Source organism: Alligator sinensis, unplaced genomic scaffold, assembly GCF_000455745.1.
Source record: "Alligator sinensis unplaced genomic scaffold, ASM45574v1 scaffold85_1, whole genome shotgun sequence".
Taxonomy (NCBI): Eukaryota; Metazoa; Chordata; order Crocodylia; family Alligatoridae; genus Alligator; species Alligator sinensis.
In genome coordinates, this window is record NW_005841891.1 from 2,951,667 (window position 1) to 2,976,498 (window position 24,832).

The 24,832-nt window shown below is 44.6% G+C and overlaps 1 protein-coding gene across 1 annotated transcript in view; it reads left to right on the forward strand.

The window, feature by feature from the left end:
- Window positions 1-24,832, forward strand: part of KIF26A (kinesin family member 26A) — a 99,651-nt gene that overhangs the window by 63,203 nt on the left and 11,616 nt on the right. The window contains exons 5-11 of the mRNA XM_014517116.2: window positions 10,250-10,459; window positions 15,871-15,964; window positions 16,451-16,713; window positions 16,949-17,132; window positions 17,458-17,617; window positions 19,966-20,128; window positions 20,638-24,019. Of these exons, the coding sequence (XP_014372602.1) occupies window positions 10,250-10,459; window positions 15,871-15,964; window positions 16,451-16,713; window positions 16,949-17,132; window positions 17,458-17,617; window positions 19,966-20,128; window positions 20,638-24,019 (4,456 nt within the window). The remainder of the gene's footprint in view (window positions 1-10,249; window positions 10,460-15,870; window positions 15,965-16,450; window positions 16,714-16,948; window positions 17,133-17,457; window positions 17,618-19,965; window positions 20,129-20,637; window positions 24,020-24,832) is intronic.

Here is a 24,832-nt window from a genome sequence, read left to right on the forward strand (position 1 = left end):
GCTCCAGTAGCAGTGGCAGGGGCATGGCCAGATACCGACTAGCATGGTGAAGGGGGCAGGGAGGGGGTTATTTCCTCCCTCCTTCCCCTATTCCACCAGGAGACCGCAGCCAGGGTCTGCCAGCTGATGCCCTCGCCTCTCACACCCAGCCAAGCAGACCTGGCTGGGGTTCTCTGTGGGGGAGAGGGAAGGGTGAGGGGAATAAACCACGTCCCTGCCCCCTTCATCTCAGGGGGCCATGCTGGCTAGTGTCTGTCCACACCCCCACCTGTGCTGCTGGACTGGGGAGGTGGGAGGGACCCTGACAGGACAGCATTCTCTGTCGTGGTGTCCTGGGGAGCGCAAGCCTCTTCCTGGTGGGAGAGGCTGTGCTGCTACAGCCTGCCAGGGGCAAGCAGTGGCAGTGCTGGGGGGGGTTTGAGGGGCTATGGCCACCCAAAAATTCAGCAAACACCTGTAGCCATCCTCCGAGCCCCGCTGCTGCCACTCACTCTGTGCAGGCTTTGGCAGCTTTGTCTGCCCCACTCCTGTCCATTGTATAGCCTCCTGCTGTCACTGGGAATAGGCTTGTGCTCCACAGGACACCATGACAGGGGCTGCTGCCCCATTAGGGTCCTCCCCACCTCGCTGGTCCAGCAGCAGGTGTGAGGGTGTGGCTGGAGGGCAGCCAGCATGGCCCCCTGAGGTGAAAGGGGCAGGGAGGGGGTTTACTCCCTCCCCTGTCTGCCCAGGGAACCCCAGCAGGGGTCTGTCTGGCTGGGTGCAAGCAGCAGAGGAGGTGGTCAGGGCTGGGAGGCCCTGGCTGCGGTATCCTGGTGGGAGAGGAAAGGGAGAGGGGAATAAACTCTCTCCCTGCCCCCTTCACCATGCTGGCTGGCATCCGGCCATGCCCCCACCCCTGCCACTTGCGCAGGGCCATGCCCCCACCCCTGCCACTGGAGCAGCAAGAGGGGGGGTCCCTGATGAGCTGCTGCACCCCAGCCAGGCAGACCCCAGCTGGGGTCCATGTCAGTGGGACAGGGGAGGGGGAGATTAAATTCCACTCCCTCCCTCTGTTTGCTTCAAGCTGCTAATGGGGTTGGCCATGCTCCCCCGCTGCTTGAGTGGCTGGGTGGGTGGGGGGGGGAATGCCTGATGGGCTGCTCTGCCCCAGCCAGGCAGACCCCAGCTGGAGACCCCCAGGGGAGAGGGGAAGGAAGGGGGAATAAACCCCCTCCCTGCCCCCTTCACTTTAGGGGGCCATGCTGGGCAGGCGCCTGGCCATGCTCCTGCTCCTGTTCTGGTTAGAGAGAAGAAGAGTGGAGCTGGCCTTGCTCTCTGGAGCAGACAGCACAGCCCAGTCCAGGGCTGAAAAGCATGCTGGGATGCTGGGGGACTCTGATTTAACTTAAGCCAGGAAGGGGTCTGGGACAGAAGTTCCATAAACCAGTTTGACCCAAATCACTTAAGTCTTATACTACATTCAACCAGGTTTATCTTTAAATCTGCTTTGGCCATTTTGAAACTGGTTTATATGCACTGAACTTTTGTTCTGTTACAGGTTTAAACCAGTTTCTGATCACTTAAATTGGTTTATGTGTAACTTCTGTCCCTAGCTTAAATATGTCGATCTAGCTTGCTCGTAGGTAAGGCCTACTATTGACTGGTTGACTTATACTGTGAGATTTGGATCCAGTTCCAGAATTTTGGAATGTTTGCACCCTTGGTTTTTGTGTTCGGGATTGCAATATGCAAGTCTCACGCTATATCTCATTATGTCCAAGGATGTTAAGAGCTAGAGTTCTGGTTAAGATGCATTTTTTCCTCAAACATTAATAGCATTTTTGTATACTGCATAATAAGCTTTTCAGTTGTCCTGTGATTCTTTGGAAACAAAAAACTGTACATGCAGTTGTGTGGGAGCTATGATTGTCATTGTAGATGACTGATTTCTCTGAGTCTTTCAGAAGTTGATTCTTCTCCACTCTCCTAGAGTAGAAATCTGCATTTGTGCATTTATATCGTCTTTAAAACTTTTGCTACACATGTATAAAATATACATTTTTCTTTATTATTTGCCCCCATCCCCACTTTTTTTTGTTTTTTGCAGGCTTTAGGATCTATATCTATTTTGTTTGTCCTTACATGGTAGGAATGTCCACCTTGCAGATGTTTGCTTTTCTAACTTTTTTTCCTTGACAGCTACTAGAGGCTGACAGATAGATAAATGTTAAAGAAAAAAAGACCCCCCAAATCCCTGATTCCAGTGAATCTTTCTCCCATCTTTTGCATAGACAGTTTTGATCATGCCCAGGCGCACTCTGACTTCATAGCACCCATTTCAGGGGTTTCCAATTCATTTATTTAATAATTAAATGCTTTATCTCTGGTGGCATATTCAAGAGATGTTTATCTTTTGTCTTTTCCCAAGTACTTTCAATTTTAATAGGATTTCCTTCAGCGATTCTGCTGACCTCCTGATTCCTGCAAAAACGTGAATTTGGAAAGTTCAGCAGTTTAATGTTAACCCATAGTGTACAAAACCCTCAAGATCACAGAACCTGTTAATTAAAAAGTTAAGTGAATGATGCACATAATTCAGAAGGCTTCTTGCATAAATGCAAATATTAATTATGGGAATGTGTAGTGGGGGGGGTTGGGGTGTAGAATTCAAATCCAGGTATAAAAAAAAAAAAAATCCCTTTTAACAGAAAGCCACTAAAAAACCAAAACCCAACAGCTTTTTAGCATAGGATGAAAGATGTTATCATATGCTTTTTTAAAGGATTCTAATGTTGGCCAAGACACAGATGCTGTATTAGGTGGTACTGTGCCGCTCTGTAAGGAAAGGCCTTGAAACTTAGCAGAAGTCTCCAGTGTTCATGTGGTCTCTCTCTCTTTACTTGAGCCCCTCTCCAAGGTCAGATGCTAGCATCATGCACCTCATGTATCTTTATCTTTCATTCTTTTTGTGTCTCCCTTGTGTTATTTTTTTTCTTTTCCCTTGCCTTGCATTGTCGTTCCCTCTTTCTCTTTAAAACTAAACTTCTTGCATCTCCACTGTTCTTCTTTCTCCCCTTCCTAGAGGCTTTCTGTCTCAGTTTTACTATTCCATCTAAAGCACTACTCATCTAATTTCAGAGTAGCATGCAAGTGTACCAGGCTGTCAGGGTTATTGCATATCTAGGTTGTAATGTCAGCACCTTAAATGAATGGCCAGTTTTAAGCTAACTGACCTACCTGTTTGATATGAACTTTCTGTGGCATCAAGGTTATATTAAATCGTTATTTGTGTGAACTTGTTTAATTTGTAAGTGAATAAATGCATCTGAATGCATTGCAAGTGTGTTCGTTCCATTTCTAGACTTGCTCAGCAATCAGTGTGCTTCACCAAGATTGCCCATTTATCGACTAAAGAATTCATGAACTGTAAAAATATGCAGTTTGTGCTAAAAATGTGGGCATTGCATTTTCCCATTTAATATAGCTACATTTATGCAGCTGCTCTTAAACTTTGCAATTAATAGTTTGCGTTGCTTTAGTCTTTTCTGAATGGTGGTGGTCAAATTCTCCCTCTCCAGTTGACCATACTGTCCATGAGGCCAGAATCACATTTATCCCAAAGACAATGAACTTGGACTATAGCTCTGTCACGGTTTCCCATTGTTATGGGTCAGTATACTTTTTCATGACTTCTGTGTTCCTCATTCCAATGTGGTATGTTCAGTGTTGCATGCCCCATTTGTTCATATTTGATGACACTCTTTTCAAAGTTGATATCTCTAGAAGATAGGATGATGATCCTGGGTGAGCAAGGGAGGATTAGATGCAATGGGCTTTATCCTTAAGGCTGCCTCTGTAGTGCTCCTAGACCTTGCCTGTCACAGTCTCATATCCCTTCCGGACAGAGAACCATGCTTCTGATAGGCAGCAATACTGAACCTCTGTGTGGCAATGCGTATGTGACTGTTTTTAACTGTCAGTCATGCGAATCAGGACTTCAGATGTTAGATGGCATAATCCAATGCTCTGATTTCAGTTGTGCTTCGTTTTTGCCACACACACTTTTCCCCCCAAAAATCAGCCCCTCCCAAATTGGGGTACAAGTCCTAAGCAGGAAAGTTGATTTTGTGCCTGGAATAGAAGCACCCACTTTGATCCCTGTGCCACTGGGCAACAGCAGTGGCATTTCCATTCAGGCAGCTGAGAGTGAATTTACATAATAGCTTGTTGTTCTTCACTCCACCAGTATTAACAACAGTTCCCCCTTTTTAATGGTCTTGATGTTTCACTAATCAAGCTACCCTTTCTTTGAGTAGTTTTTGCTGTCTGCTAGCTGCTTCTAGTCTCTCTTCTCTTGTGTCACAGTCATTGGAGAGTCTTTAGTTCTTTTCAAAATCATTGATCCACCCATTGAGACCAGTCTTCAGCAGCAGCTAGGTTTTCAGCTTTTAATTAAACAGGAAAGGGTTGGGGAATCAGCTGAAGATTAGGCTCTGTCCCTGCTCTATTCAGCAATAACACTGGAAAAATCTGCTTTCTTTCATTCTGCCTCCCCAAAAACAAAGTGTATGTCTTATTTGGGGGTTTATGGTATGTGAGGAAATACAGTAATCTTTATAGTCCTTGTCAGTGAAGAATTTTACCACCATGGAAAAGGCATAAAAAATGCTAGGGAGTCTTGAAAAAGGAGCAGTCTCTGAAAGGTTGCCAGTAAAGTCACAGGAGGTGGTGATGGCGGACTCTTCTGCCATTATTTTCCTCTGTCTTTATTATCCCTCCCACATTCAGCCTGAAGCAATATCTGTATCACGGCACTAACCTTGCAGCTGAGGATGTGGACCTTGTCTCATAAGACTGGTCGAGTCCTAATGGCACTAAATAAGAAAGATGCAGTACCATACTTTTCTGTGTTGGTCCAGAACTGTGTGCACGCACCCAGGATTAGCCATAAACCAAATTCCCCCATGTGGCTTGTCCAGTGCTACTGAAGGATAGATTCTGCCCCCACCAGTGAATGCTTACATGGGCAGTTCCTACTGCTTTCTCCAAAGTCAGCTGTGTGATTAGGCAAACCAGCCTGATTAAGAATCAGGCATGTAGCCTTTTTAAATATGGAGGGATGGCATGGGTGGAAGAGGCATGGCATGACTGGAAGAGGTAGTCACATGAATTATCATGAAGATCCAAATTTACCTGGTGGGGGGGAAGGGTAAAGTGATTTATCCAAAATCTGGCATTTTGCTGTGCCCCAAGGCAGCTGTTGGAAACAAAGCACTAAAAAGGAGCTCCTCCCCCTCCCCCTCTCCCTCCATTTCTCTTGAAAGCCCACTTTCGCTGTAAAAATGAGCATGACCCTGGAGGTCAGTTAGTGTTAGAATCTGATCCATTATGGTGAGAGATTTCAGCATCCTCTGGCTCCAGAGTGGTGGACTTAAAAGGCTCACTTGACACGCACAGCTTTTCTGGGGGTGAAACCATCCTTATGTAGGGGATAGCATGCTGTTGATGGAGATAACTCACTGCTGAGGTCAGGAGCAAACCAATTTTCCCTTTATACCAGCATCTACTGGCATAATCTAATAATAGGTATAAGAGAGAAAAGAAAGTAGAGTTTATAGATGCATTTTGAAGACGGTGTACTTTTTAAAATTCATTTTAATCAAGTGATTTTGAAGTGGATTTTTTTTTTTTTTGCGTTGAGAAGGTTATTTTCTGAACACCTTGGTAATATGTCAAGGTTGAAGGAAGCACTCTAGCAGACAAAGCTAGCTTCATGCAGCTTTTATAGGGAATCAGCCTTGAATCTGTCACCTATAATGCACTTTCTCTTTAGAAGCAGCTGTTTCATTTATTTTAAGGTTCGCTTATTTTCCAGGACTGTCTTTTCATATTCATATCAGCACCAAAGAGAAAATAAAGCAAAGCGTTGAAATCAGGAGACCGCTTAGCAGGACGAACATGTTTGAATGATGTGCTATCACCTTCCCTGAAGTCTCCTGTAATATTTACTAGAAAAGCTTGTAGCTTTGTTCTTTGGAGAAATACGGGAACAGGTAGTGAGTGAGAATCAAGCTGCTTGGGGACCCATTACAACATCCAAAATATTCAGTATCAACACTTATTGACATGGATCCCAGTTGAGAAATGAAAAGAGGTGCTTACTTTTAAGCTTCATATAAATCTCATTGGTTTGGGCACAGGGCTGTTACATTTCTTATGGTGGAAGGGACTATATACCCACCTTCTCCTTGTCCCTAGAGCAGAGATTGGACAGCAAGGTCTTCCACTTGGGGCTGCTTGGATCCCTTCCTGGGATCTGATTTCTACTCTGTTTTGTGCTGCCTTCACCTCAAATAAGTATCTTAGGCTATAACTAGATATTGCATTTGACCCAGTCCTGATTGTCTAAGGGTTTTGACCTGGATCAAAACAGGAGCAGCACAGTCCTGTAAAACAGGTAGGCCTTCCAAGTTGCATTGCTGCTACTTCAGCAGTATGTGGACAGCCAGGTCATGCATGTTGGCTGCCTTGTTAGGGAAGGATCCATGCTAACCTTACAGTTGTGCACAATGATGTCCTGGGAAAAAGTGATAGCAGATTGATGGGACTTAAAGAGGGACAGCAGTCTTGTACATCTGTAGGGTTATGGGACAAAATGCTTTCTTTTAGGGCATATGCAACATCCATTTTTTCAGCCTTGATAGCACTATTTTCGTTTGATGTTTTATTTCAGTGTCAATTAAAATAGCTTCATTTCTAACTAGTATTAGTGGCATTTTACACAGAGCTAATATAAATTTGAGTGGGGGTTGTTTGGTTTTCTGTTCCCATCTTAATGGGGTAAATCAACATTATTTCAATTAAGCATCATTATTTGAATACTATGTTTGTAAAACTGATGCTAGATGTCACAACCCAAAGTTGTGGGTTTTTTTGTTTGCGTGTGCTTCGGCATCACTAAATCATGTTCCCGCCAAATTGCAGCTTTTTTGCATGGTGGAGTGTTCTGCTGCAACAGAGAACCCGCGTGCAGGAGCTTTTCCCGCCAGTTCTGTAGCTTTCTTTGCATAGTGCATTTCTTTTGCATTATAGCAATGCGCGATGCAAGGAGTCCCTGCCATTTGTATTAGGATTCGCGCCACATTATTGGCCAGTCTTAATGTAAGCACACGTGGCGGCTAGCTATTGGCTTGCTAGCCGTACAAAAGGGCGGAAACCACCCAAGCCAAGTCGGAGAGAGAGAAAGCACGTGGAGTTCGGGAAAGGAGCGTGAGGATCTCTAAGCGCTGCTGATCCATACAAACCCAGCTTTTTCCTTAAGAGGGCAACAGAGGTTTATTTTATCGAACCCACGGAGCTTCAACAACTCCGCGGGACTTATTTACCGAACCCTTGGAGCCTTAACGACTCCGAGGCAACTAACCTCTAGCCTCTCCCCGTCGCCAATCGCAGCCCAGATGTATCCCTATCCTAAGGACCCAATTGTCGAGCCCACGGAGTTTAACAGCTCCGGGGGACCTGGGAACCGAGTAACACTCACGGAGATACAGCTGCTCCGTGGGAACGAATTCTCGAACCCCGCGGAGCCTGATTCACTCCGGGGTCAAGGAACCGAGTTTATTAGAGTCCTCCACCGAGAACTCAAGCGGAGCTGAGCCTGGAAAGCTGACCAGCCTACACCGCGACCACCCTGGGTGTAAGTAAATAATCTTTTCAATCAACCATTACGCCTCCGTGACTGATTCTAGCTCGAGCATACTATACCGCACCGCGGTTTTCTCCAGTCCTGTGTGCCCGGGCTGCCGGCCACAACCTGTGTGCACAAAGATGGGCCCCCAGCTCGCCCCGGCTCGCACATGGCGACCCAGATGAGATCGGGAGAGAGCTCGCACGTGGCGATCCAGGCGGGATCGGGAGTCGGCCCGCACACTAGAAAGCCTGGAAAGTTTAGGTTTAAAGTTAACAAGTAATTGTTGGAAAGTAGGAGATCCTTATAGGTGATCTCCTACTCCTCTGGTGCTATATCTGAGGCCCCCTACACAGATTACTGGTATTGTATAATTAACTGGATAATTGCACAAATACCTTAAGACCAGCTATGTATTAAAGTACTTACCACACAATGAAAAGGTCCAACCAGCTGTGAAGTGAGACCTTGAAAATGTGTACTAACTTTAGAGCTGGTTGCTATTAAGCTTTAATATGCACGTATTGCAGGGTCTCCCCTGCAGCTGGGAGCCCTGTCGGCTGTCAGGTCTCCCAGCCACAGGGGTGCACCATTCCCATGGTGAAACCCCGAGGTCTGGAGGAGCATGGCTGCCACAATCCCTAAGGCTCAGGGGTATATCCTGCAGTCCTGTGGGTGCATGGGGCACCCCCATGACTGGGAGCCCCTTCAACTGAGGGTGCTCCCACCTGTGGGAGCTTGCTTCTTGCTGATGCAGGGTGGATCCCAGGCTCCCCCTGCACCAGCAATAAGGCACAATTCCACAATTGTGCCTCCTACTATGCGTGTGTGGCATAGTAGGATGCACAATTTTGTGGATCAAGCATTAGAAACCATTGCACCTTTACCTGAATGTGTCATGGGGGCCTGAGTCAAATACATTAAGTACATACACGTGCTGTATTTGGAATGGCACATGTTCTGGAGGGTTGGTCAGGCAGCCTGGAGTATCTCTGATGATGGCAGGGTTGATATATGAGACCCTATGCTTTCTGTATTGTATATTGGCAGCCAAAAGGAGAGGTGATTACTTATGTTCAATGGTGTTTTGAAGTGGAGGAGTCTCATGTTTGGCACCCTCTGTATAACAAGGCACTGGGATCAAGTCCTCAGTTGGTATAAATTGTTGTGCTCCATTGGCTTCAGTTTGCTGCAGCTTAAGAACTGCTGCCTAGTGCACAACTGAATAGTGATGTCTCGGGTATCTCAGGGGTTTTTGATACTTGGGTTAGGACATAACACTATGATTCCACTTGTAATCTAAATGCTTCATGGTGGTTGCTCAGATTCACTGGTGGAATATGCCTTTTCTCTAAGTTTGAATCCTCTAGAAAGTGGATCAGTGGAAGTATGGGGCCTGATTCACTATTGTTCTGTCCCTGTGTACTGTGTACCAGTGCAAAAAAGATGCACAACTCTGCTTTGCTAGCATTTTACCATTCTGCATAGGTATAAATGGTATTTGTGGTGTAGATCATTTGGCAGCATTTCCCCCTCAGTTTGAAAAGACCTAAATTACTATAGGTGGAATAGATTCTTGGGTAGCATTTTACTTTCCTTATTTGCTCCAGAACTTTGGTTCCCTGTATTTTCAGACTAAGACTAGGATTTTCAAGGAGTTTATTAGGTTCAGGTGCCCAGCAACAACTGATGTTCATTGGGATTTGGGCAGCCAGCTTCCTTAGGCTCCTTTAAAAACTTCAAGCTATGCATTTCAGCCATATACAAAATACATTCCACCTCTTAGACAACCACATGAAAAAGCCAAACGTTTATAGCCTTAGAAACTGTTTTAGCAAGTTGGTTTCGAGGTTTTGGGCTTCTGAATGCTTTCTTATTTTCTTTCCTTCCTTCCTCCCTCCTCTGCCTTAAACTCCCACCCACCTTGAACTCAAAAGTAGAAATAGTTGTGCAGTGATAACAAACTTTAAGTCAAGCAGTGAAGTGCTTAGCAATGAGTGTGAAAAGCATCTGGCCATGTGGGTTACAGTAGTACTTTTGTAATAAATTAATTGGACTTAAACGTGTCAATTAGCAGGAGGGAAATTGAAAACTCCTAGGGCTTCCCAATCCTGTTTTAGCTGCCTTTTTTTTTTTGTTTATTCAAGTAACTGTTAAAAATGGACTAAGAGATCCTTAGGTCAAAACCCCAATGGACATTAAGATCCTGATCAGTGGAAATCTAGAACCTGATCCACTGTTCCTGATTTAGAAAAAGGTCTTACTACTATCTCCTTTTCTGATTTTACGCCCGCCGTTGATCATACGGGAAAATCAGGTACCCAGCTATCTAAATGAAATTAGCATCTACAATTACTGAAGGTGAAAAAGTGGATATTTTAAAAATTAATTAATTTCATGCACAAGAAGCCATTTCTGAAAATCTGGCCGGAATTTATCAAGAGGATATTTTGAATCATGTCACTGTTACAAATGTTCAAGTTTTGGGAGAGGGGGAAGCTTGCAAGGGATGCTGAGTAATTATTTACTGTAGCTGTAAGCGAGAACTAAAATTGTTGCTTTCCTTTTAATGACTTTCAGGTGAAAGTGATGGTGAGAATTTGTCCTTCTCATGGAACTCATGACACATCCGAATCCATGTCCTTTCTAAAGGTAGACCCTCGAAAAAAGCAAATCACACTTTATGATCCATCTACAAGTGGACCCTCCAACTTGGGTCACAGGAGAGGTGTTGTTGCTGTCCCAAAGATGTTTGCCTTTGATGCAGTGTTCCCTCAGGATGCTTCACAGGTACTGAAAATTAGCACATGAACCTAACAACTCTTCCTGCTGCCTTGTTGTTTTAATGTTGTCGGTGTTCTTTACCCACTTCTACAGGATTTTATTTGAACAAGTTGATTTTTATCTCTGGGAAAACAGATAATTTAGTAGGTGATGGGTAAATGTTGCATTGTATGCGGTTAGCCTGGATGTGAAGTTAAATGTTTGTGCAGAAAAATTTGCTGATTGAATACCTTCCCTGTACTTTTCGGTGTTCTTGAAAGGGCTGCAGCTAATTTGGAATTCACATTTCCACCTGATTTATGTAGTAATTCTTGTACCATCTGCAGAGTTACTCCATTGACTTCTCTTAGATTTGAGCACATACCCAAATGTAAACATTTAGTGCTGAATAGGAACAGATTCACTCATGTGCCATAAATTAAGCCCATAGTAAGTGCTTTGTTCAGTTGAGACAATGGCTACGTCTAATCCTAAAGATCGCTGCTACTGAAAGGGATCATGGAATCTTTGTATGTTTGGTTTCCTGCTTCAGTTTATTTGAGTTGTGTATTTGCATATTTCCTGAGTAGTCAGGTTCATTGTATTAATGATGGCTGTGCCCTTCTCCTAGCCCTGTAGAATAGCAGTTGCAGAGTTGAAACAGAACATGTACCCAGAAGTCATGTACAGAAGGAAAGGGGAATTTTGGGCCTGAGTTGGGTGGTCCACAGTACAACGTCAGCAAACATGAAGTCCATGATGAACATAATATGGGAGAAAGAAATATAGGAACTTTGCAAGAGAATTAAAAAACTGATCATGGAGAGCAATAGTTCAATCTATAAGAAAACTCAACTTCAGGACATTTCAAAACCATTCATATAAAAGCTGAGCAAAAAAGAAATTTCAGCCAAAAAACTTTTTTCTACCCTCCCTGTGTGGGGAAAGTTAGAATAATAGAATCATAGACAATTCAGGTTGGAAGGGACCTCAGGAGGTCATCTGGTCCAACCCCCTGCTGAAAGCAGGACCATCCCATACTAGATATTCCCAGCCAAGGCTTTCTCTAGCTGGGCCTTAAAAACATGGATTCCATCATCTCTCTACGTAACCTGTTCCAGTGCTTCGCCACCCTCCTAGTGATTTAATAGCAACCCCCAGCTTGGTGTCATCTGTGAACTTGCTGAGTGTGTAATCCATCCCATCTTCCAGACTGTTATTGAAGATATTGAACAAAACCGGCCCCAGGACTGACCTGTGGGGCACTCCACTTGATACTAGCTGCCAGTTAGACCTTGAGCCATTGATTAAGTTTTTCCTAATATCCAACCTAAACCTCCCTTGCTGCAACTTGAGACCGTCGCTCCTTGTTCTGTCATCTGCCACCTCTGAGAATAGCCCAGCTCCATCCTCTTTGGAAGCACCCTTCAGATAGTTAAAAGCTGCTATTAAATCCCCTCTCAGTCTTCTATTCTGCAGATAATAAACCCAGTTCCCTCAGCCTCTCCTCAGGAGTCATGTGCCCAACACCCAAGCCTTTTTTGTTGCTCTCTGCTGGACTCTCTCCAACTTGTCCTCATCCTTTCTGTAGTGGGGGCCCCCAAACTGACCACAGTGCTCCAGTTGTGGCCTCACCAGTGTAGAACAGAATAATAACTTCCTTCGATCTGCTGGCAGCAGTCCTACTAAAGTAGACCCCTGGGGCACTCCACTTGATACCAGCTGTCAGCTAGACATTGAGCCATTGATTACTGTCCATTGAGCCCGACAATTCAGCCAGCTTTCTATCCACCTTGCAGTCCATTCATCCAACCCATACCTCCTCAGCTTGCTTGCAAGAATACTGTGGGAGACGGTATCAAAAGCCTTGCTAAAGTCAAAATATATTATATCCACTGATTCCCCCACATCCAGAGAGCTAGTTATCTCATCTTAGAAGGCAGTGAGGTTGGTCAGTCGTGACTTGCCCTTGGTTAATCTATGGTGACTGCTCCTTATCACCTTCTTCTTCTCCAAGTGCTTAGAAATGGATTCTTTGAGGACCTGCTCCATGATTTTTCCAGGGAATGTGGTGAGGCTGACTGGTCTGTAGTTCCCTGGATCCTCTTTCTTCCCTTTCTTAAAGATGGGCCCTATATTTGCCCTTTTCCAATTGTCTGGAACTCCCCTGATCGCCACAAGTTTTCAAAGATAATGGTCAGTGGCTCTGAAATAGTTTCATAGTTTCAGGGTCGGAAGGGACCTAATAGATCTTCTAGCCCGCCCCCCCGCCAGGGCGGGAGAACAACCCAAAAACACAAACAAAACCACTCACCCTAAAAACAAAAACGGGACTCAAATGAGTCCAGCCAGGTAAGTATCCAGCCTCTTCTTAAAGATCCCCAGGGTAGGGGCCAGCACCACCTCCCTTGGAAGTTGGTTCCAGCTCCTAGCCGCCCTGACTGTGAAGTAGTTTTTTCGGATGTCCAATCTGTACCTCCTCTCCATCAACTTGTGCCCATTATTCCTTGTTATGCCAGCAGGGGCTAGGGGAAACAGCGTCTCCCCCAAACCCTTCTGGTTCCCCCTAGTGAGTTTATAGACGGTCACCAGGTCCCCCCTCAGCCTTCTCTTGTGGAGGCTGAATAGGTTCAAGTCCCGCAGTCTCTCACTGTAGGGTCTGCCCTGTTGTCCCCGGATCATGCGGGTGGCCCTCCTCTGGACCCTCTCCATGTTGTCCACATCCCTCCTGAAATGGGGCGCACAGAACTGGACACAATACTCCAGCTGCGGCCTGACCAGCGTCGCATAGAGGGGGAGGATCACCTCCCTGGCTCTACTCGAGATGCACCTGTGGATGCACGACAAGGTCCGGTTAGCCCTGCCAACCATGACCTCGCATTGTCGGCCCATGTTCATCTTGGAGTCAATAATGACACCAAGATCCCTTTCCGCCTCCGTGCTCTCAAGTAGGGAGCTCCCCATCGTATAAGTGTGCTGCTGGTTCCTACTACCCAAGTGCAGCACCCTGCACTTGTCCGTATTGAAACGCATCCTGTTCCTGTCTGCCCACCCCTGTAACCTATCCAGATCCTTCTGCAATCTCTCTCTCCCTGCTAGCGTGCTCACCTCCCCCCAAATTTTGGTGTCATCAGCGAATTTAAACAGGTTGCTCTCCACCCCAACATCAAGATCGCTGATGAAGACATTGAACAGCGCAGGGCCCAGGACCGAGCCCTGAGGGACTCCACTATCAATCACATCAATCAACTCCTTCAACACCCTTGGATGCATTGTATCCATCCCCATGGACTTGTACTTGTTCATCTTTTCTAAATAGTCCCTAACCTGTTCAAATTGGATAAATTTAAACTGGATAAATGAATATGCATGTTGTAGTCTGGATCTGGCAGGGGCAGAGAACATGGTATAAGCAGCTGCACAAGTAGGTGCACATGGCAACTGCAAGGGCTAGGAGTTACCATACAGCCAATAATCTCCGTACTGAATAGTGCCATAATCAATGTAGGTATCCATGCACAGCAGCTATTGATAGGGGTGCATCGATTTAAAAAGAGAAGATTTGTCTAATACTGATGGCCGGTTTATTAACCAGGCATATTGGCTGATACTGATCTGATAGCCAATATGCAGCCTGGCAACTTGGAGAGTAGCATTGGGCTGGTAAGTCTGGGGGGGGAAGGGGCGTGGGGAAGGGAAGGGATATGGGGGGGCACAGAACGAGGCCCCCACAGGTGAGGGAGGGAATGGGGTTGGGATGGGGCAGGCACAGGCTGGGCTGGGGAGCAGGATGGAGCTGCGGGAAGGTTGTGAGGGAGGCAGGGAGGGGGGCCAGCTCCTGCTGCTGCTCTTACCCCTGGGGGAGTCATGGGGGGGCACGTGCTCCCCAGATTTGTGTGCGAGGCATGGGTGGGCTGCCTGCTGTGGGCTTGGGGCCATGGGCTGCGCTGGCCTCTTCCTGGTGTGGGGGTTGGGCCAGGGCTGTGAGTGGATTTTTGGGTGGCTATAGCCTACCCTGAACCCCCCACTCCCAGTGCCACCCCCTGCCCTGCCCTCACCCATCCCAAGCGTAGCCCCAGCCCAGTGTCCCCTCTGGGAAGAGTCCAGTGCAGCCCCTGGCCCTGATCCCACAGTGGGCAGCCCACCCTCACCCCACACACAGATCTGGGGGGCATATGCCCCCCCCCATGCCTTCCTTGGTGTGAACAGCAGTGGGGGCCGATCCTCCTCCCAGACGAGTTGCCCTCAGCTCTGTCCCACACCCCACCCCATCCTGGCTGGGTAGCGCCTGCCTCTGCCCCAATCCCATTCCCTCCCTCACCATGGGGGCCTTAATCTGCCTCCACCCGATGCCCCATCCTTCCTATAAACTTACTGGCTGAATGCTGGCCTCCAAGCTGCCCGGCTGCATTCCTGGCCACGTGCATGGAAGCTGTGTGTATGCATGCGGTATTTATTGGTAACATTATCGGCTATACAGGCCAAGAAAAAGAAATGCCAATAATGTCAATTTTCCTTTTATCTATGCTGATCTGATATGGACCGATATATCAATGCACCTCTATCTATTAATGGTTTGGGGAATGCCGTGTGCAGAGAGAGAGATCCTGGCCCTTTTGAGGTCAGTAGCAAAATTCCTATGGACTTCAAAGGAACCAGGATGTCACCCTGATCTCTATCCATTCTTTTTATACCTTGTCACAGAGGGCCTCGGAAGTGACATCTTTGCAGCGTTTCCCCTGAGCTATAATTAGTGGCCAGTTTCCACCCATGTTGTCATTGCCAAAGACAGGGTTGTTAACACTGATCACCAGTATATGACCTTGGAGTTATAATGTCACTGTAGCCTTATGGTTACACTGCCAGTTGTCTTACAGTTACATTGCCAATATATATATATCATGTGGTATATTTCAGACTGTTATAGGCATTGATAAACTAGTAATAGTGCACTTAAATAATTTAGCCAATTCTTTTCAGCAATAGATGACATTGTTTCCATAGTAAAGGAAAATGTGATACTTAAAAATTCTTATTCAGGGTTCTTTGATGCATTTTCTTCAGTATGAATGTCTTTTTAATTTCTACAAGCACTCTTGAGTAGCTTCATTTCGTGAAGCTGTTACTATTACTGAAAACTCTTGGCTAAGCTATTATACCAGCAGGAAGCTTTGCTGGATTGCATTCAGCGTGCTACATTAGTCATAGAATCGATATTCCGAGGGAGTTGGTTTAATAGAACTGAAAACTATTTTCGGCTGTTGTAACAGATTTTATTTTAAAAAAGGGAGCATAGTTACTAAAATAATAGAAATAATGCCATAAAACGGGCAAAAATGTTGTTCCTCAAAAATATTGAGTCATTCTTTTCATGTAGCAGAGAAATATAGAGCATAGCAATGTACGCATAACTTATTTGTCTCCAATCTTTTTTTCAGGCTGAGGTATGCTCTGGAACAGTAGCAGAAGTAATCCAGTCTGTTGTGAATGGTGCAGATGGTTGCATATTTTGCTTTGGTCATGTCAAGCTTGGTGAGCTCCCAAATTCGTTACAGTTAATTACTATGTCAGCCTGGTAATTACATGCTGTCAGCTCCTGGAACAATAAACCTGGAGTATATGAATAGATTAGAATTTATTTTTAATTAGCTTTGCAAACTTATTATGGTTTATTTCTATACGGGGACCCTAAGTTTTAATTTGAAAAGGTAAAATGTAACATCAGATTAGCTTATTCAGGAACAAGCTTTTATAGGTGTATTGTGATGAAAATCAAAAGATCAGAGATGCCTTTAAAAATTAATTTGCTTTGGGTCTGAGTTACAAAAATGGCAAAATTAATTGAATAAATACTGACTGCTTAATAATTAAATATTTACAAAGTATTTTTGCATCTGTTACCTCCAGTTATCTGTATATCACATGGTATTATGTATAATGGAAACTGGCAACTGCATAAGGAGAAACTGTTTTGTACATGAAAGATGAGTTAAGCTCACATTTGTCGTTCCTTTATAGGTAAATCTTATACTATGATTGGGAAAGATAACTCCACACAAAGCCTTGGTGTCATTCCCTGTGCGATTTCTTGGCTCTTCAAGTTAATCAACGAACGTAAAGAAAAAACTGGGACTCGCTTCTCTATTAGAGTGTCTGCCGTGGAGATCAGTGGCAAAGATGAAACCCTTAAAGATTTGCTAGCTGAAGTAGCCACCGGCAGCCTGCAGGATGGCCAGTCTCCAGGGGTTTATCTGAGAGAGGATCCGATATGTGGAACCCAGGTATAGAGGATATCCCTCCATAGGCTTCTGAGCTTGACTTTTTTTTCTGCTTTTATTTGACAACAATTATGACAATGTTTAAGATGGTAAAACAATTTATTGCCTTTAATTTATAATCCCCACTCCCATGGTGTACATATTTGTTTCGCTTATCGCCCTAGAGACTTAGTCTGTTCAGAAAAAAACCCCAAACATTTGCCCGTTCTAATTAGTCATTTCCTTGTTTATATTCGAGCTTCAAAACCAAAGTGAGCTAAGGGCCCCAACAGCAGAAAAAGCTGCCTTTTTCCTTGATGCTGCAATTGCTGCCAGAAGTACCAGCAAACCTGAATGTGATGAAGAAGACAGGAGGAATTCACATATGCTGTTCACGTTTCACATATATCAGTATCGCATGGAGAAGAGTGGCAAAGGAGGAAGTATGATCATGCTCTCTAAATTCAATTTTTTAAATATTACTTATTTTTTTTTTAATTTAGATTAAAAAACAATATACAATAAATCCCTAGCCCCACTAAAGACCCCAAGACAAAACTCCAAGCCAATCACGAGCTGCTATTAAGTGTGGTTGTTGTGATTAATATCTGCTTTATGAGATTTGCATGTAGCCTGGCATAAATGTTTAATTCAGGCATCACCCCATGCAGCATTCGTTATTTCTGTCATTTAAGTAAATTTTGAATAGCTGATCTGGTTTGAGTCCATACGCTCACAGCGCATAAATGTTGTCCTTGTTGTTTCTAGTGTCAGGAGGACGTAGTCGCTTGCATCTTATTGATCTAGGAAGCTGTGAAAAAGTGCTGAGCAAGAGTCGAGATGGAGGAGGTTCTCTGTGCCTGTCTCTTTCTGCCCTAGGCAATGTAATTTTGGCCTTAATTAATGGTGCTAAACATGTGCCATATAAGTAAGTGATTTATTTTGCATATCACCTTAAATGTATTAGCCAATGTTATATTTAAAATGAATTGTACCAAGGGCTTGCTGGTGTCTTACAGTGAACTTAAAAGAAGTTTTGCCATTCCTTTATATAGGTGAAAGAACTGACCTCCAGTTATGACCAAGTTAAAAATGGATCCCATAATATTGCAGAAATAGTTTCATATATATTCTTTATTTTACAACTTTGAAAAATTTCAGCCACTTGGTCAAAAACCAGAGAAACAGAAATCAAAATAGTCCCTTCTGTTTTTTTAAGGATGGAAATTGTGTTGAGATTTCAGAATGTATCGTTTAGGTTTCTTTATATACTGAGAAGTGCTTCAAAATTCAAATATATCCTTTTTAGCATTTTATACCCATTTACCTTTCCTATACGAAAAATAAGCACCTTCCTCTTTTTCCATTGTGGAAAAGTACATGTTCACTGGACAGAAGTGAGTATTGATGTCTGCTTTATAAAGTGTGCTCGATTGTACTATCATGTCAAGAGAGTGCACACCTGTAGGGGGCCCTGGCTAGCTACAGCTTGCCCACCATAGGCACAATCAGCAGATTTTGGCTTTCAGTGCTTAAATTTAATTGCAGCTCACTATGAAGAGCTGTAACTTAGTGCTTCATTTATCAATTATGTCATTTCACATATTTATCCAGTGCTGAGTCTGAAACAGGTGCTCCTTCATTTTATATTGGGTAAAAAAAAAAAAAAAAAAAAGGTGTTTTCCTCAGGCTAGTAGAGTGAATGCAATAGAATAGCAAATAGCCTGTCTGTAGGATTGTGCTCTCTTCTCAATTAGTGCAGTTGAGATTGAGTCTGGACTTGGAAGCAACTCTGGTACTCAAGCCATCAGGTGCAAAGTCGCTTCTCAGGAACAATTTGCAGAAGCTTCAAGGGTGTTTTAAGTCATACTGGTTGGTTATAGCCCCCGAGAGGCTGTCCGGGCAATGGTGGATGTCAGGACATAGCAACTCCTCAGCTGTATTGCTTTTAGCCAAGGACTCTGCTGGCTGTATACCAACCAGTGGTTCTCTCTTACTGAGGAAACCCTTGGGCAGCCAGTTAAGCACGTGTTCCACCTGGTTTCTGCTCTTGCAGCAGTGCGAGGCAGAAGAAGAGATAGGGTCTTGACCTTAACACATATATAAAAACTACAGCAAACATCGCTGTGTACACCCTGTGGTAGTATGTAACCTTATATTCACATACACAAACGTATAGCAGGCTATAAAGCACATGTGAGTGGCCACAGAAAGAGACTTCAAGTAGGTGAGCGTGTTGAGGTCCTGCTTTCTCCATTGGAACATAGCAACGTCCAGTGGACTGCTGCGTTGCCACAGACGAAGGGGGAGCTGCTTGGTGGACCTCTCCTCTTCTCCAGGCTTTCGATTGTGGAAGTGGGGTCTGAGCTCCCTCCTCTGTGTGGTTAGGAATAATGATCCCTGCATCTCTGCAGGGGGTTTTACCAGTGGGGGCCAATCTTTTTGTCAGGTATGCCACCAATTGGCTCTGCACCCTTGCTGAGTGCCACTCTGATCCCCTACCTCTGCTTGATCTGCTGCTCGGCTTCCTGTTCCTTGCCCAGTTTCCTGCTCTGCTTTCTGTTTTCTGCCCAATCTGCTGCTGTGGTAGTTGTCCACTACATTACTTACCATGCAAAGAGGTTGCACACGTGCCATATATTGGCCACCTCTGTACTAGTCAACCCTTGAGATCACTTCCAGCCTTCTGATTCTATATTTCTACACAATAGACGAGGGAGTTAGGTAGGCCAAAACCTAAAACTATCTTTGAGACCTAATAATAGGTTTGTTAGGGCAAACTTGATTATGTCTATGAAGTAATATTGAGGTATTTTTCTTTTTACAATAACTGCTCACTGGTATTTCAGGGAGCTTACAATGATGGTGCATTAGGAATACTAAGGGTTCATGAGAGAGGAAAAGATGGAATTTGTGAGCTGTTTGGGTATACTAAGTATCATGATGAACTACTATTAAATTGACAAAATCTTGGCATTGTCTGGAGAACAAACAAAATAATTTATACTAGAAGCTTGGTATTTTTGTTGCAAGGCAAGGCTTTTTTATTAACTTTTACTGAACCAACTTTATAGCTTGGAGAGTCGTTGGACTAACTTTTGGGTATCAGGGGCCCTTCCATTTTGATACAAGTTTTAAATACTTTTAGATCATGTATATTTATATTTGATACCTACTTATACCAAACATGAGTGTACACCATGAAAATGTTTCTAAATGTCTGTAAAATAATTGTGATTATTGTAAGCCATCTTAGTATTATCACTTGTTCCCTAGAGACAACAAGTTGACTATGTTGCTGAGAGAATCGCTCGGGAATATCAACTGCAGAACGACAATGATTGCTCATATTTCTGACTCCCCAGCAAATTATGCAGAAACACTCACAACAATTCAGCTTGCATCTCGAATCCACCGAATGAGAAAGAAGAAATCCAAGGTTGGTGCACAAGCAAGTTGCAATTAATTTATTTGAAAAATATTTTTTGTTCGTCTATGGTGGGGGATTTTGCGGTTTCTAGACAATATGCACATGTTGGTAAAAAGCCATAGCTAGGCTACATAGTTATTAATCCTGAAATTCCATTTTTGTGTTATATATAATCCTTCTTTGATTTTTTTTTTTTTTTTTTTTTTTTTGGGGGTGGGGGGGGTGTTGGTGCCAAAGGTTCAGTTTGTGCTAATCCAAAAGCAATAAAGAATGAGCAAAAGATATTAATGTTAAAGGATGACAGGGTGTTTTAATGTTATGAAAATTCTCTGAGGAAGCATGGCTGTGTTACTTTTATTCTATTAAAATGTATAGAATAGGTTTTTGTTTAAATTCGCACTGTAAAAATTTCTATTAGTCACACAGGTGACTGATTGTGTATCATTCTGTATACATTGAACTAGTTTTTCCCATCTGTCATAAAAAATAATATTATTTTTCCTACCTGTTATTAATAGTATGCATCCAGCTCATCTGGAGGGGAAAGTTCATGTGAAGAAGGCCACATTCGAAGACCACCTCACTTGAGACCATTTCACCCACGGACTGTAGCCCTGGACCCTGATATTCCTGTACTGAGTATATCTAGTGATCCTGATTATTCCTCCAGTAGTGAACAGTCGTGCGATACTGTCATCTATGTTGGTCCCAATGGTGCGGCTTTGTCCGACAGGGAACTGACTGATAATGAAGGGCCTCCAGAGTTTGTTCCTATAATCCCTTCCCTGAACAAAAAGAGAAGCAAAGACAACTCTGCTATTGCTAGAAGTTCTGACAAGGACCATTTTAAATGTAACACTTTTGCTGAATTGCAAGAAAGGTTAGAATGTATTGATGGAAGTGAGGAGCCTATGAAGTTTGCCTGTGGAGAAATACCCATTGCATCCAGCTGTAGTTCAGCCCCGGGGAGTGTAGAAAATATGCAGTCTAAACTGATAAAGGAAAAAACATCCTCTCCTTGTGGAGGGTATAAAAAACCTGTTCCACCGGAAACCGCATCTCCAAAAAAAGGACAAAACCTTAATTTGCAGGCTGGTGTGCAAAGGGCTGGGGTCTGTCATGAGAATAACTCCCCACACGTGAAAGTGGAACATCCCAAACAGCAAGCCAAAGCTGAAGTCAAGAAACCAGACACAGCTTTGGATGGGGAGAGAGAGAGAGAGACAATCACAGATTCACCGAAATCATCAAAATGCAACCCTTCCAGGAGTCAAGAGCAGAGTAAGGCCATGACTGAACCGATAGTTAAAGAAAAAGCTCTGTATGTGAAGAGACCTTTACCAAGCCCTGCGCCCCCACCCCCGCAACAGAAAGACCATGCTCTGAAGTCCAAAGAAGCATGCGAGTTGGACAATAGCAATGCAATCCGGACTCCTCCCGTAGGAATGAGCAAACAAATGGCAAGCAAACCAGAGCATAACCCTGCAGAAAGCACGCTTTTAGTTGGTAGCAATGGGCCAAATCAGGCAGGTGCTATAGAGGTTCATAGTTTCCGATCAGCCTTCAGAGGAAAATGTTTTGACCGGGACATACTGACCACCACTGTGACTTTACAGCAGCCTGTGGAGCTCAATGGGGAGGATGAGCTGGTTTTTACGGTGGTGGAGGAGCTCTCCATCAGTGGGATTTTGGATAATGGAAGACCTTCCAGCATCATTAGCTTTAACAGCGACTGTTCCCTTCAGGCTCTTGCATCGGGCTCCAGGCCGGTTAGTATTATTAGCAGTATAAATGATGAGTTTGATGCTTATACCTCTCAGGAAAGCTCTACTGGTGTAAATATTGATATTGTTGTGCCCTTTGCTGAGGATCCATTTTCTAGTAGCAGACGTTCCTCCATCAGTTCCTGGCTCAGTGAAGTGAGCATTTGTACCATTGAAAGTGACGGAGCCCAGTCCAGTGACAGTTTTGTTGCACAGTCAGCCTTCAGCTGTAATAAGTCCAAGGAGCCTTTTAACTTGGATTCATCCAACATAACTGCCCCACTGAAAAGCTCCCTGAATGACAGTGGATTTTGCTTTTCTGAGCTGGAGAATGAGAGCATGAGTTCCTGCAAAATGTCTTTATGCCAGAGCCCCCAAACCTCTGAATTAACCAAAGCATCTCAGATGAAAAGTGCTTTTTGTGTAACTGATCTGCCCGTAAAAGTTCAACTTAGTAACTGTCGAGATATGCCTGTGATAGAAACAATACATTCTAGTCTTCCTAGGAAAACCAAAACTACCTCATCTCCAACCCACAGTAATGCCATCCTAAACTACAGAGAACTGCAGAATCCACGTGACATGTTTGATGATCCCTGGCTGTTGCGCACAGATAATCAATCGGAAGCAAAAACTGAAGACTCTCTGCTGTCCCCAAAATCTCTTACATTTGGTACTGAGAAGCAGCCAGCCAAAGCTGCCCAATATTTCAGTAGTGCAGCCAGGCCAACAAAATCACAGACAATGCTTGCGTGTTCTCAGAGGGTTGTAGATGGTTGTGAAATGGTTTGCAAATCTTCCAGTGGAGCCAATAAAAAATCTGAAGCAGCAATGAAGATGCCCCAGCTTAAGAGAGGAGCCACCACCCTGGGTGTGATGCCAGTGACACACAGTAATAATGGTCCATCAGAGGCAATGGCTCGAGGAAATTCTGAAACTGCCTTTGCTGGTGGTAGCCTGAAATCATCTCTGGGAAAGAGGGGTCTGCCACAAAAATCTAGCATGCTACCAAGGCCGAGTGGGACAATACCCCCAACACCACCTGTACGCAAATCAAGCCTAGAGCAGAAAAATGTTGCACTGGTAAGTGGTGGGGGCAAAACTGCTGGAATGGAGTCTGCTAGAATCGCAACAACAAAAGCTGAGGAAGAGGCAGACCTGCGGTCAAAAGCTGGGTCTTATCTTAATGAAAGTGCTGGCAGTAAAACCAACCTCAAGGGAGACCATTCTTTGCCTAAAATGACTTCCAGCTTAAAGACTAAAACATCTAAAAGTGAAACTGTTCATCGATATGGGAGTCACATGTCTCTCGAGAGGTGTGAAAGTCTGACATCAGTTGGATCCAAAGCAAATATGATGAGGGAAAATGGTAATGCTAGCGCGAGCAATGGGAGAGCAGGACGATCTGTCCCAAGGCTGGGAGTTCCCCCCGTTGCTTCAGGTGCGACTTCACCACAGTCCTATACTGCACCGTTACCCTGTAAAAATAGCCAAGCAAAAAATGCAACTAATCAGAAGTCTCAGGCCAATGGAAATAAAAACCGCAGTCTTTCTACAAATGGGTCAAAGTCCCTTAGCTCCTCTGTGAAATCACTGACTCAGTCTGTTGGAAAGAGCTCTAGCATTCCTCCCAGTGGGAAAACTGCCCCACGATCGATGCAGGGTGTCAACAGCAAACCTGGCAGAGGAACTATCATGGGGACTAAGCAGGCAATTAGGGCAGCCAACAGCCGTGTTAATGAACTGGTATCGGGCAGTTCTGCAAAGGTGGGGCATTTCAGAGGTTCCACGGACTCTGACAGCGGGAATGACAGTGGTATAAACCTCAGCGATGAAAAGTCACAAATTCCAGTGTTGCCATCTCCATACAGCAAGATAACCGCGCCCCGGAGGCCTCAGCGGTATAGCAGTGGGCATGGCAGTGATAATAGTAGTGTGTTAAGTGGAGAACTGCCACCAGCAATGGGAAGGACAGCTCTTTTCTACCACAGTGGTGGCAGTAGTGGCTATGAAAGCATGATTCGTGACAGTGAAGCAACGGGCAGTGCTTCTTCGGCACATGACTCGATGAGTGAAAGTGGAATGTCGTCGCCGGGAAGGATGAGAAGTTTGAAATCCCCCAAGAAAAGATCAACAGGTAAGAAACCAAAATGAGCATGAGCTCTAATTTTCAGCATTTTAGAAATTCTTAAATATTTTCATCATCTTTTCTGGGGATATTGAGTTTTTATTCTAGTTCCAAGGTTACAATCTAGGTTATTTAAACTGAATGTGGATCCCTAGCACAGTTAAAGGAATGCATATACATGTTGCATTACTGTAGGGCATCAGAGTCCTAATCATGGACCCAGGACCCCATTGTGTTAGGTGCTGTGAAGCAAAGAACAAAAAGATGGGTTCAAAGTAGGGTTGTGTGAAGCGGGTCCTATTCGATTTGGATTTGGATTTGGCCTGAATCGGGGATAGCGATTCGATTAAATGATTTGGCCATAGACACAGCTTTAAATGTTTTTTCTACATACCTCCCTGGTTCAGCGATTGGCCATGAGGGGACTGTAGGTGCCCCTCCCCAGACTCAGGAAGCACCAGCCACCGAGCTGGGGGGCCATGGAGGGGCCCACCCTGCATGCTCCCCAGTGGACCCGGAAGTGGACCCGAAGAACTTCTGGTCCACTTAACGGGTCTGTTGCTGAGCGTGCTGGGGAGCCCCCCGCACTCCTGCAGGACACTCCGTGCACCCCAGCATCCCAGCAGTCATGAGCCACCTGCTACCTTGAGGTATGTAGAAAAAACATTTCAAGCTGCATCTATGTCCGAATCTCTGAATCTTTGTGAATCTCTCCGAATCTATTCGTAGGGTTCCGATTTGATTTGGAGAGATTAAAGGGTCCTCTAATTCGATTCGGATTTGGAGATTTGGTCCAATTTTACTGAATCTCTGCTGAATAGA